Consider the following 14,598-nt stretch of genomic DNA (forward strand, 5'->3'; position numbering starts at 1 on the left):
TCAAAAGAAAAGAATTTACATTCTTATTAGGTGGAAGAGGGATCTGTTATAACCATGACCTGCTCCTTTCAGCTCTTTATTACATAGCAAATTACATCATAGGGCCCATACTTTGGGTTCATTCTCATCCTGGACAGTGAATGAGTAAGAGCAGGTGTGTGTGTGTGTGTGTACGTGTGTGTGTGTCTGTCTGACCAAGGCCCAGGAGTACAACCCAATAGGTCTCAGTCTGAATTCTACAGCAAACTTGCTTTCCAACCTCTAGGCTAGAAGCCAAATGTGTGGGTAAGTGCAAATTAGCGAAATTATTTCACTCTATTTGCAGGCAGTTGGGTTTCCCTAGTTGCAGCATAAGCATGCTTTTAGCATTTAATATTAGTGATAAGCTTTGCCAGTTGCTTTAATTTCTTATGCCCTCAATCAAGTCAGGACTCTTGTCCCTGTCCACAATATAGCATAAAGACCAAGTGGCTTATGCCATGTCTCAGAGAATGCTAGTGGTTATTGAAGGATTCTGATTTAGCTTTAAATTGGGGATCATTTGATGTTGCATATAAAATTGTCAAGACACTTTCTACATAGAAGCAATGCACTCATTAGGGCTGAATTAATTTTTGGAATTTAAATAAAATTATACTTCCAGATACATACCACAACCACCATCAAGAACCCTCTTATTTCAGTCTCCCATATCTTGCTAAGGGTCTTCTGGGGGTTGCTTGAGGCTTTTTGGCATTGAGTTCCACAGATAAGTCTCACCCAAGAATAAGACAGAGGGTTCTGAATCCGTTACAGAAGACTAGCTTTAGTTTGTGTTGCATAGCAACTCAATTTTAGAGAGAAGACTTCTCAGCAATCTCTCATTAGATCATGTGCTTTACTTTTTAATCAGTGATGCTCTGTACTCTGAAAGTATATTTCTGGCTAGGACAGAGTAGGTATTTATGAAACAAACATGTCAAGAATGTTCTGTATGAAAACTAGAAAAAATTGGAAAAAAATTACTGGTTTTATTCAGCAGTGACCATTTCAATCTGTACTGTTAAGTTTTTCTCAATGGCCACTAGATGGCATTTCTCATATAGCATTGACTAAAGTGTGTTATGTTGCTAAAGTCGTCAAAATAAACAATGACCCAACATAATTTCATAAGAACGAAGTTCAGCCATGGGAAATATTTTGTTATTTTCCATGGTGATTCGGTTTTATGTGTTTTTAATTTGGGGAATGCAAACACACAAAACAACAAATCAGATACTTAGAAGCACACTGAGAGGCGAATATCTCATTTTTCATCCAAAAAGAATAGAGTTCAATGGAATTTTTAAAGAAAAATAACAGAACTTATGTTTTATCTTATTTTTCTAACCAATATTAGTGTGTGGGAAAACACTGGCAAAATATCATACTTACAGCATCTTGAAAACCAAAGAGCACCACCTGGACTTGGCTAATGCCATGGCTGTCAAAGTCCAGCTCCAGTTTCAGCTTTGACAATGTGGTGGCTATGATTTTTCGGTCAGTGGATCTCACAAATTCTCTGAGGCTTGCAATGAGGGTTGTGATGTGTTCCCATTTTAGTTTCGGTTCTTCAGACCCCTGAGAATAAAAATCAACAATCCTTCAGTCAACATATGCTGGATATACCTGCCATGGGACTCCTATCCCCATACCCCCTGTCTCCGCTTTTTTTTCTTTTGGTAGAGACAAGGTCTCACTATATTTCCCAGGCTGGTCTCGAACTCCTGGGCTCAAGCGAGCCTTCTACCACTACTTCCCAAAGTGCTGGGATTCCAGGTGTGAGCCACCATGCCTATCCAATTCCCACGCCCCTTTCTGAGAAGAACTGGACTTCCAAATGTCTCCAAAGGAAAGACCATATTTTGAACTATATGGCTCTTCAATCCTCCTACCAACACCAAGAAATAATCAGAGAGAAAAGGTACCTGCCCCACACGCTGGTCAGTAGCCATGATACAGTCAGATAACAAAGCTTTGCCCAAAAAGACTGAGGCCATAAGATTCTTTCAGAAATTTTAATTGGGAACTAAAAAGAGATTTGAGCAATAAGCTATAGGATCTCAACCTGAAAGTCTGCCCAGAAAGAGAAATTATAAAACAGGGTCATGAATATGTCCAACTATAAGTAAAGAAGCAGAAGCAATGGAATTGAGAAAGACAATAGGGAGCGTATTAGTTCGTTTTCACACTGCAGAAAACACACACCCAAGACTGGGCAATTTACAAAAGAAAGAGGTTTAACTGGACTTACAGTTCCACATGGCTGGGGAAGCCTCACATTCATGGCAGAAGGCAAGGAGGAGCAAGTCACATCTCACGTGGATGGCAGCATCCAAAAAGAGAGAGCTTGTGCAGGCAAACTCCCATTTTTTAAAACCATCAGATCTTGTGAGACTCATTCACTATCACAAGAACAGCGCAGGAAAGACCTGCCCCCATAATTCAATCACCTCCCACCAGGTTCCTCCCATGACACATGGGAATTGTGGGAATTACAATTCAAGATGAGATGTGGGTGGGGACACAGCCAAACCATATCAGGGAGGGAGAGGAGAAGTGGACAAAAACAGAAATGTGCACCCAGAGGGTCAACAGCAACCAAGTCAGAGAAAAGATGTGCAAACTCCGGGGACTTGAAGTTCCTTAGGCTCATATTCTGTTTTCAGTGCCTGTGAGACTCGGCTAGGCACTATGGTTGGAATTCCTTAAGAGTCTACTTCCCTTATTGCTATGCGTGTCTACCTAGAACATGTCCTTGGTACTTCACTTGTCCTTACAGTGTGTCAATTCCTTGCAACCAAGAGGGGCTGATCTCAAACTTCATTCTTGAAACTACTCCTTACCCATCAAAGAGGCAATTGCTTCTAAGAATGGACTGATGGACTATTTTATTACACTAAAATATATTACAATGTTCAAACAAATGCTCTTTCTCAAACTGAATTTTTCTTTTTGTTTTTTTAAAGAGACAAGGCTTGTCTTTGTCACCCAGGCTGTAGTGCCATGGTACAATCACAGCCCACTGCAGCCCCTAATTCCTGGCTTCTAGGTCTCTTCCCACCTCAGCCTCCTGAGTAGCTAGGCACTATAGGCACGTGCCACCACACCCAGATAATTTTTTTTTAACTTTTTGTAGAGACTGGGTTTGCTAAGTTGCCCAGGCTGGCCTCAAACTCCTGGGCTCAAGTGATCCTCCCACCTTGGCCTCCCAAAGTGCTGGGATTATAGATGTGAGCCACTTTCCCCAACCTCAAATGGAACTTTTCTCCTTTGAGCAAGTCACACTGCTTTTTTTTCTTTTCTTTTCTTTTTTTTTTTTTGACAAAGTCTTGCTTTGTCGCCTAGGTTGGAGTGCAGTGGGGCCATTTCGGCTCACTACAACCTCTGCCTCCCAACTTCAAGTGATTCTCCTGCCTCAGCTTCCCAAGTAGCTGGGATTACAGGCACCTGTCATGTCCGGCTAACTTTTGTATTTTTAGTAGAGCTGAGGTTTTACCATGTTGGCCAGGCTGGTCTTGAACTCATGACCTCAAGTGATCTGCCTGCCTCAGCCTCCTGAGTGCTGTAATCTCAAAGTGCTGGGACTATAGGCATGAGCCACCATGCTTGGCCCACACTGCTGCTTTAAGGAAGCAGAGTAGGATGTTATTTGTTCCCATTTAACTGTAAGAAACTTTAAGAAACTATTATCTCATTTTTATTTTATATTGTACATTTTCTTACTGTACCATTAAAATTAAAATTCCTCAACTGGGCTGTGAAAATTATAATTTCTAGGAGTCTATTAAAATAAAAGAGAAATGCACCATTGAGTTCTTTCTCTTAATATATTTTCATTTGGAAGCTCGGTCTCATGTTTATGTTTTCATGAGATAAGATTATATTGAAAAGCTTGAAAGCTGTCATTCAAGGAATATTTTAAAATCACACTGGGAACCATTATAAACTTTGTTGGTTTTTTTCCTTACCACAAACTAAATTGCACCCAAGGAAAAGATTCACAGGCAAAATCATAACACCACGAAAATATATTCAAGAAGAAAAATGTGAGTTATGCAGAAATTGGAAGCTTCTCTTAATAAAAAATCAGTTGCAACATGTTTGCCAATAGCAGGCTTCAAATAAACTTTTTTTTCGACGTTAACTTTGTTTTTACAACAGAAAAACATGTTGCTTCTGGTTTTTTGATGTGTGTGCCACTGTCCTACAAAGGAACATGCTCTACTCTGGGGAATGTTTTCTGTTCAGGCTATTTCATCTACTTATGTCATCGTTTATTTCTGTTCTGACTCCTGTCTCTCCATGTTAACTCATTCATGTCCCTTCAAAAACAAGCATCTTGGCCAGTATCTGGTGAGCCTGACTCAGTGTCAGCATAGGTTTGACAGTACGCATTTCCTGCACTCCTAGTACCAGGCTGTGATGGTTAATACTGAGTGTGTCTACTCGATTGGATCGAAGGATACAGAGTATTGATCCTGGGTATGTCTACGAGGGTGTTGCCAAAGGAGATTAACATTTGAGTTTGTGGGCTGGGAAAGGCAGACCCACCCTTAATCTGGCTGGTCACAATTTCATCAGCTGCCAGTGTGGCTAGAATATAAGCAGGCAGAAAAATGTGAAAGGAGAGAGTGACCTAGCTTCCCAGTCTACATCTTTCTCTCGTGCTAGATGCTTCCTGCCCTCAAATATTGGACTCAAAATTCTTCAGTTTTGGAACCAGACTGGCTCTCCTTGCTCCTCAGCCTGCAGATAGCCTATTGTGGGACCTTGTGATCATGTGAGTTAATACTTAATAAACTCCCCTTTATGTGTATATATATATATGTATTCCATTAGTTCTGTCCCTCTAGAGAACCCTAATACACAGGGTCTTCTTCAAAGGTGCTCTCCAGTCTTCATCTTTTAAATTTCCTTCCTCAAAAACCAGGAGTGGATTTCAGAAGGACGTTACAGATTACAAGGCTTTTCATGGTTTAAGGTTTGAGGACCTGTCCAATATCTAGATTTGGTTTTGTTATAAAGTGTAGGCTTAAATATAAATACATATCTAGAAATAATACAATGACAAGAATTATTTCTGATTGATTGTAGAAAAAATTAAAGATATTTACATAACTATAACTAGACTGCTTGATAATAACAATAACAGTTAACAGTTGTGGAATATTTTCTGTTATGATTTAAATTACTCACAATCTCCATTACTCCTGATAGCAACCTTATAAAGTAGACTCCTCCATTATAGATGAGGAAGTTCAGGCTCTGAAAGGTTAAATCAGTTGCCCAAACTGCCCAGCCTTTAAGTGATGGAATGAGGCCTCAAACAGAGGGAAATCCAAGCTAAGCCCAAGCGCCTAACCATTATATTCTACTGCCCCAATGACCTGTAGTAGCAGCTGTCAACCTGGGTCAGGACCTGTTCTACCACTGAATCACCATCTGATGTCACAGGAAAGGATTCTCAACATCCTCAACAGCACAGTCAGAAGGGCCCCCACCATCATGTGGCCATCACGGATTCAGCATGTGATTCTGCTCAGCAGTTTCGGGTACTCACTGGTAGCTTCATGCTGGTCCACTAAGGCCTCTGATGGTTGCTTTTAAGGTTTTCTTTCATTTCTTCTTTTACAGAGAACATTCAAATGCACTTTAAAACTAGGAGGTACCAAACAATTGAATATGACTAACCACTCCCACATTTAAGTATTTCAGCACAGTCATAGAAGTGATGACCAAGGCAGTCCTATTCCTGATGGCACTATGGTCCAGCAGGGAGACAAAGAATAGACCCCAACAAGCTGGCATTTCCTGTACTGGAAAAGCACATTCTTTGGGGTTAATTAGAGATTTAGGCAATTCCTGGATTTTATGTGTTTTTGACCTAAAACCAAGCATCTTAAAGGTCCACAGGAGAGGCCTTCACTCCGCAGTGGCTAATGGTGATTTACTTTCCTTCTTCACCTCCAATGCCTACCCCCCACGCCACTTTACATTTTTCCTAGCACTTGTCACCATCAGGCCTACCAGCAAGGCAGAGCAATGTGGTGGTTAAAGCAAAAACTTCGGAGCCAAACTGCCTGGGTCAAAATCCTAACTCCATCACTTAGGACTGCATGACTTTGGCAAACTACTCAAGTCCCCTGTGCCTGTTTCCTCATGTGTAAAACGAGGATGCTAATAGAATTACTGGTATAGTACTACTGTCATGAAAATTAAATGAGCAAATACACGTGGAATACTAAGAATAGTACCTGGCCTAAAGAAAATGTTAGCTGTTATTACTATATGTTTTATATATATGTATAGTTTTTCTTCTTCCACTAGAATATCACCTTCAAGGGGATGCAGATACTTTTGTTCGGTTTGCCAGGGTATCCCCAGCACATACTACAGTGCCTGGCCTTTGACTGATGCTCAGTAAGTATTTGTTGAATGAATGAATGAACTCCGAGTGCTGCCCAGCTGCTCTCTCCATCCAGCTTGGTTCCTCTTCTTGGGTCAACCCAGTCCTGTTCTCAGTCCTTGAATGATCACAGTGAGCCACAGGAAAGGCCAGAGAGAAAGCTGATGGCTCGAGACCGCTCCAGTCTCCACTGCCACGAAGCATGTATGACACTCAGAGGCCCGCTTCCCCTCACTCTAGAGCACTCTAGAGCCCTGACTCAGAGGCCAGCTTCCCCTCACTCTAGAGCACCTTCTTCCTGTGCCTCAGAGTAACTGCCTGAGACAGCTTTCCTTTAGGACCCAAGTCAAGGCTTTTGAGAGCGTGTAGAAGACACTCATTTCAGTTCTCCTTGTACCGAGGCCCTACTGGCACGTATATGACCTTTCAGCTCCTTTTGTGAGATCTAAAGAGATGGATGTTAGGGAATTCCAAAGGCGATAAAATGTTCAGCAAAGAAGCACAGTGAGGTTCTCAAGACAGAGACAGGCTGAGATTGTTTAGTAAGAGCCAAGAGAGAGCTTTGCTCCATTTATATCTCAATGAAAGATGAGAACAGGTAAACTGTTGTACTGAGAGACTAAAAACTTGGCTGGACTCCTCCAGCCCCAACCTTTTCTTGCAGCTATTTCCTCAGGACACACGGAGGGAAGAAGCTATGAGCAGTAGTCCACAGTGATCATGAAGGACAGGTGGAGGCCACGGTAAGGGAGGCACCCACTGAACTAAAAGATGAGTTCCCAGCACCCACTGAACTAAAAGAGGATGAGAAGTGTCATACCAGGGATGACCGTGTCTGTGGGAGGTTGTATCCACAAGAAGCTTGGGGCTGAGGAAAATCCATTTTTCTCCTGGTGAATATTTGGGAAGGGGATTCTTCCTTGTATCTGTACACAGAATTCCAGGGAACACACTTTCCCAGGTATTATGGTTCTGTGTCCTCCAAATTCATATGTTGAAGCCCTAATACTCAATGGGATATATTTGGAGACAGGGCCTCAAGGGGGATAATTAGGACTAAGTGAGTCATAAGGGTGGGGCCCTAATCCAATTGAACTGATGTTGCTGGTGTCCATGTCAGAAGAGGAAGAGACATCAGGGCTGCAAATGCACCAGAAAAGACCATTTGAGTGTATAAGCAGGTGGCCATCTGCAAGCTAAGCAGACAGGCCTCAGGAGAAACCAAACCTGCCAACCCCTTGATCCTGGATTTTCGGCCTCCAGAACTGTGAGAAAATACATTTCTGTTGTTTAAGTCACCCAGTATGTGATAGTCTGTTATGGTTGCCTGCCCTGGTTTGGATGTGATTTGTCCTGCCAAAACTCATGTTGAAATGTAATGATACTGAGAGGCGGCAGAGTCTTTAAAGAGGCATTTGGGTCATGAGGCTCATGAAAGGACTAATGCAGTTCTCATGAAACTGGGTTAGTTCTCAGGAAAGCAAGATGTCATAAAGCCAGTTGGCTCTCCTTGTCCCTCTCTTTTTTCCACTCAAGCCCCGCTGCCTTTCTACTTTCTGCCTTGAGTTGAAGCAGCACGAGGCCCTCACCAGATGCAGATGGGCCACTGGATCTTAGACTTCCTAGCCTCCAGAATCACGAGCCCAAATAAACTTCTTTCCTTTTTAAATTACTGAGTCTCAGGTATTCTATTATAGCAACAGAAAATGGAGTAAGACACAGCCCTAGCAAACTAGTATACCAAGGAATGACAGTTTCACTGACAAGCTTTTGTTTATTTCAGAGTACATTTGGCCTTCTAAACTATTATATACAGCAGATCCTCAGATAACATTGTTTGCCCAATGTTGTCTCATTATAACCTTGATGAGAAAACAAAGAATTGATTCCTGGTAGGGGCCACTGTCTGTGTGGAGTCTGCACATTTTCTCCATGTCTGTGTGGTTTTCCCTGGGTACTCTGGTGACATGGTTTGGCTGTGTCCCCATCCAAATCTCATCTTGAATTGTAGCTCCCATAATCCCCATGTGTCATGGGAGGGACCCAGTGGGAGGTAACTGTATCACGGGGGTGGGTCTTTCCTATGATGTTCCCATGATAGTGAATACGTCTCATGAGATCTGATGGTTTTATAAATGGGAGTTCCCCAGCACAAGCTCTCTTGCCTGCCACCATGTCAGATGTGACTCTGCTCCTCATTCACCTTCCACCGTGATTGTGAGGCCTCTGCAGCCATGTGGAACTGTGAGTCAATTAAACCTCTTTCCTTTATGAATTATCCAGTCTCAGGTATGTCTTTATTAGTAGCGTGAGAACAGACTAATACATATGGTTTCCTCTGCATCCCAAGGATGTGCACGTTAGGTTCATTTGTGTGTCTGCGTGGTCCATGTGAGTAAGTGTGGGTGTATGTGGATGTGCCCTACAGTGGAACAGTGTCCTGTCCAGGGCAGGTGCCCGCTTGGTACTGAGCTGCCAGAATAGGTTCTGGCCACCTATGGCCCTGAACTGGGTAGATAGTTATCTTGTTTTTATTAATCTTTCTTAAATGAATATAGAGTTCGCATTTATTTCAATGTTGAATATTAGAAGTGTTTTAGTCTTTATTTAGGAGTTTGATCATTTTTTTGTGACCAGAAATATGCCATAGGAACTTAACTCTTGTTTATATCAATTAGTCTATGGTAACACTGGTTTGGTTATATGTAATTTTGCTTAAGTTACAGTTTCCAAGGACTTACCAACTACCTTAAGCGAAGACTCACTACAATTTACTTCCCATTGCCCTTCGCCCTCCATCTGAATGTAACCTCACAAGCTCTGGGCTTCTGTTGTATTCACTGATGTTTCCCAGATGCTGACAGGAGCGACTGGCAGGTAGCCTCGTGCTTCTGTCAGAATTAGCAACTCATGTGGCTTAAAGCGTGTTTATTCATGGAATGAATAAACGACGAATGAAGAGTAAAAGAGCCTTGTAGGGGCTAGCTGGAATGTCATCAATGTGAAAAATTTGCTTCTGACTTAAAAATAGCTGATGTTCAAAAATGCAGTGAAAAAAGCGTTTCCCTGTTTTCATATTAATATATTCCCTACTATAGGATTTGCTTTCTTTTTTCCCCTGGGGTAGGTTTGTTTATCATGAGCACTACAGCTTCCTCCTGCCTTTCACATCATCTGTGACAGCTGCAGGTGGTTAGGACACAGGTAAAATATGTAACCTTTGGGAAATGAAGCGCCTGGGAAAGGATTTACCTGAGCTAAAGATTCCATTAGATTTCTCACAACTTTGTCTTGGTCTTCCGTCAGGATCCTGTGAAGGGTGGCTCGCCTCTCACTGTCCTTCCTCAGCATGAAGAATCCAGAATCTTTTTCTTCAGGGGAAGGGGGAGCACTGTGATCTTCAAAATTCTCATCTGGAATGCTGAGAAAATTTATGCGGCATACGTCACCGTTTCCTTTATAAAATGACACACTTAACAACACACTTCTCTCACCCCAAATAAAGTCAGGTCTTTACCCCAAAAAGAGTGTCCGAATTCCCTTGACATCTCTTTCTCCGCAGGATTTGGCTCTTGTTTTGAAAGAGAAGGGGTCCGCTTTCAACTCCGTGTCGGGTGAAACTGAGCCGTACTCACTGCTGCTGCTGGTGTCCTCCACCAGCACAGGTACTGGCAAAGATATACTCCTGAGGTATTCTGCTTGTGATGAGAGGAGGGAAAAAGATAATTGAGGCTTTAAAAAATGTACACATACTGAAACACCCACTGAAAGAGAGCCATATTCTTTATCAAATATCTTGTTGCAATGAGCAGCATAATTATGCTATGTAAGGGGATGGTCATGTGTTACGACTGCCCCCCTTGCTCAGCAAAACCCATACAGCAGGGCAGCCAGGAAAGGGCCTCCCAGGCCCTGGGAGGGATATCTCTGGGGTACCAAAACAGTCAAGGAAGCAACAGGTTCAGCGGGTCTGATCCCCTCATTTTTATTAATTATTTCTATTTATGGGTCTCAGTTTTCGTATTTATAAAATTCAGGGTCAGATTGATAATCTTTAAGCCTGTTCTTCAGGGGCTTAAGGGTCTACGTTAGCATCTTGGAGCTGCCTTGGTTGGGATGAGTGAGGGGGATGCTGTAAGTCTAGACCACAGGTTCCAATCCTGTTATACCTGAAACCAGAGCAAATATGATGACTATCATATATCACAGTTCTGCTTAAGGATTCATATAAAAAAGGATTCTTCACTGAAAACAAATTTTGGAAACAGATGGACTAGATGATCTCTTAGGTCTGTCCTGGTTCTCAGATACTATGATTTTCTAGTAGACATGAGCTTCTTCATTTGGATGGAGAATAAGACGGTGGAGTTGCCTATATTTCCTCAAACATTGGTTTTAAAGAAAGTAGTTTTTGCCAGAAACATCTTTATCAAACACACATCCTAATGCTACAAAAGTATTTTAATAAAGAATGAAGGTATAAAATTATAGAAAAGGCAATCCACTGTTGCCTGGAATCTCCTTCTTACTTAATTCTTCTTAGGCTGAACTGAATCAACTGCCCCGAACTCAAGGATAGCAGGGGACTCCTGACATTGGTTTCAGCTGTAGGGAGAAAGACGGAAGTATATACAGCTTTCAGGAACAGCTGACCTCATGGGAAACCACCTTACTGGTCAGTAACTGGAAAGTCTTCCCAGGATGAATTGGTTGACTTATCTGCTGTTATTTAAACATTTCTGTAGCTGAATCACTAGAAGGCAGGAAGCAAGAGGAAACCACAAAGAGTTGCTGAATTGACCAATTAAGCATCAGTATGCAAATCATATATGGCAGGGGAAATGCCTGGCATGTATTGTTTCCAAATATTCTGGAGCAGCTCATGGGCCTAGCATTTCATGGACCATATTTTAGGCAGTGCTGCTACAGCAGAAAGGAAATGGGTGACCTCTTCCACGCTGATAATAGTAAGGTTGTCTGAGAGAAGACAGGTTTGAAAGGGGGCTCAAACACCGAACTGCTTTTGAGTCATTCCTGGGGAAAGTCAAGGTCTAGAGTGTGCCTTGTTTCACTTTAGAGTCAACATCATTGCTATTTGGGGGGAACAGATTTCAGAACAGAAAAAAACAGCTACTTGGGAGAAAGAGTTTCACTGCTATGAGATGTCAAGCCCCTAAAGTTAAATGTTGCTGATGGAAGAATACAGCTGAAGAAGATCTCTTGGCTTGACTGAGTAGCCGATCTCTTTACAAGAAAGGCTACAAGCCCTTCAGTGGAACTCACTGCTGATCTTTGAGACTTGGTGAGTTTCTTCACCAGCCCATTTTCATAAGATGCATGCCACACTCAGAAATGGAGGTGTGCATCATTCATATTTCAAAGACAAAATTGTTGTTTCTTGCGCGTAAAGAGACTAAATCCTATCTAGAACAGTACAAGATGAGGGATTGCTATCATGTGTTTCTGTGTTTGTGTGTGTATGTGTGTGTGTGTGTGTGTGCCTGTGGAGTACATGTATGTGTATGTAAAGAAGAGAGGGAGTAAGGACTTGAATTATCTTGTATTTTGGCTTTTTGGTCATATCATGTGGTTTGATTATCCACTAATGAGAGGACTTGTGTCATACCTGTGAATTTTAATATTGCTGTGACTACTGACTGCCTAAAAGGAGGTCTAATGAGGTAAAACTGTATATGCTTAAGGATGGAACCCAGTGCCTGTTGCTATGGCTCATTAAGGAAATAAAGGGACTTATAGATATTCTGCATGTTCTATGTGCAGAGCCCTGATTCCCTCCTTGGCTTGATTTTATTTTTATTTTTGAGACAGAGTCACACTCTTTTGCTCATGCTGGAGTGCAGTGGCATGATCTCGGTTCACTACAACCTCCACCTCCTGGGTTCAAGTGATTTTCCTGCCTCACTTTCCCAAGTAGCTGGGATTACAGGCGTGTGCCACCACGCCTGGCTAATTTTTGTATTGTTAGTAGAGATAGGGTTTCGCCATGTTGGCCAGGCTGGTCTCAAACTCCTGACATCAAGTAATCCACCCCAGGCTGGTCTCAAACTCCTGACATCAAGTAATCCACCCCCTTCAGCCTCTCAAAGTGCTGAGATTACAGGTGTGAGCCACCGCAGCCGGCCTGCTTGATTTTAAATGAGTGAACCTGATTCTAGATTGAGTCCCCTTCTCTGTTAGGCACATGCATTCATTCATCCAACATACAGTTGTGGATCATCTACTATTTGTCAGGTAGCCAGCAAGAGTTGCTGATGGACCAGAGTGAAGGGTGTCAAAAGGAAGATCAAAAATGACCCCAAAGTGGAATTCTGGCCTAAGAAACTGAATGGATGCATATTGTACTTATATACTGAGATAAGAAATAATACAGGCCAAAAAGGAAAGTTCTTTTTAGTGGATAAGGGGTGTTATTTGACAGTGCAGTTTGAAAAATGAAGAAGGCAACTCGGGGGGACAGGCGCAGTGGCTCACGCCTGTAATCCCAGCACTCTGGGAGGCTGAGGCAGGTGGATCATCTGATGTTGGGAGTTCGAGACGCCTGGCCAACATGGTGAAACCCCGCCTCTACTAAAAATACAAAAATTAACCTGACATGGTGGTTTGCCTGTAGTGATGGCCACTCAGGAGGCTGAGGCAGGAGAATTGCTTGAATCCAGGAAGCGGAAGTTGCAGTGAGCCAAGATCATGCCACTGCACTCTAGCCTCCAGCAAGACTCCATCTTAAAAAAAAAAACAAAAAAAAAACCAATTGGATATGAGTCTGGAGCTCAGAAGACTGGGCTAGATAGAACCTCAGCAGCCTACTGGCTGGAGATGGTATTTAAAGTAAAGGATGACATAATTTGGGGAAAGATAAAAAGACAGCATAGACCCAGCCCTTAAGAATGCCAATATTTAGAGGAAAAGAAGGGGATGAACAGGCAGCCAAGGAGAATGACAAGGAGCAGCCATAAGGTTGAAAGAAAACAGAGAAAATGGGGTGTCATGGAAGCCCACACAGGAGAGGGCAAAAGTAAGAGAGAACGGTCATCCAGGCCGAGAGCCACTGAGAAGTTGAGTAGGTTGAGAAAGGCACTTGTTGGATTTGACTGAAGAGATCTCATTAGACCTTGGCCAGAGCAGGCCCAGTGATCATGTGGAAGGGGAGACGCTACATGGGTGGGAAGGAAGAGGTGGAGATCTGGCGACACTGTACTTCAACACAGGAAGCTGGGATGGGGGGCAAAAAAAAATGGTGGTGGTATCAGCCAGTGAGGCCATTTGTAGATCAGGGGAAGGATGGGTTTAGGACAGAAGACACTACAGCATGTGTATATGGAACTCATCGGGAGAGGCAGAAGCTGGAGGAGTCACAGGGGCTCCACAGGAGCCAGAATTCAACTGTGGGGGATTGGCCTTCTGCAGGACAATGAATGTTTTCTCTATTGTAAGGGGTGGAAAGAGCAAGACAGGTGGTGCTGAGACAGGTCGCTTTATACGTTTGTGGTGGAAATAGGATCAAATCCATGCCTGAGATTTCTAGCTTCTTAAGTTATGAATATTTCCAGGCAAGTGAGAATGCATAGAGCCTTTCTGTATCACTGTAAATGGGAAGAAGCTCAAGTATAAATATTTCCAGGGGAGCACGGTGACAGTTTCCAGATATCACAGAGGTTACAAGTTCCTTGAACATCAGCTCATACACGTGAGTGACTGGGACCCCAGGCTGCAAGAGAGGAGCCTGGCAGGACTTCCAGTCACAGGCAGCCTTACTGCTGATGTCTTGCCAGGTATTAAGGAGCCCTCCTCTATGGGGTTGACCGTGAAGAGTCTAAAAGAGGCTGAATGAACCTCTCTGAGGATAGAACACGTCAAAGGTGCTTCTCTAGGGAGATGATTCTCATTGCCCTATTTCAGGGGCTGATGGGAAGGGGTGTGAGCCCCATACCCCTAAGAGATAGCTTTACCAAGAGGCCAGGGGTAGGCTGGAGTCGGGAGGGGTGACTGGCCACCCCATGGACTCTAGATTGCTGGGAGCTCCCGTCTATGGAAGGGAGATAGTGCAACCTTTAAGGAATTAGATACATTCCTGCTTTGGGAAAGTGGGGATTTTCTAAATCCCTTCCATTGCTGTGAGGGTGGCCTCAAATCCTAACAGCTATTCACGATCA

General features: G+C 43.0%; 1 protein-coding gene across 1 annotated transcript in view; it reads right to left on the bottom strand.

The window, feature by feature from the left end:
• MAP3K5 (mitogen-activated protein kinase kinase kinase 5) overlaps nucleotides 1–14,598 on the bottom strand; it is a 242,832-nt gene that overhangs the window by 25,761 nt on the left and 202,473 nt on the right. Inside the window, exons 22-24 of the mRNA XM_025383838.1 lie at nucleotides 9,945–10,122; nucleotides 9,680–9,848; nucleotides 1,414–1,599 (exon numbers count right to left, since the gene is read on the bottom strand). Of these exons, the coding sequence (XP_025239623.1) occupies nucleotides 1,414–1,599; nucleotides 9,680–9,848; nucleotides 9,945–10,122 (533 nt within the window). The remainder of the gene's footprint in view (nucleotides 1–1,413; nucleotides 1,600–9,679; nucleotides 9,849–9,944; nucleotides 10,123–14,598) is intronic.

Source organism: Theropithecus gelada, chromosome 4, assembly GCF_003255815.1.
Source record: "Theropithecus gelada isolate Dixy chromosome 4, Tgel_1.0, whole genome shotgun sequence".
In the NCBI taxonomy this organism is placed as follows: domain Eukaryota; kingdom Metazoa; phylum Chordata; class Mammalia; order Primates; family Cercopithecidae; genus Theropithecus; species Theropithecus gelada.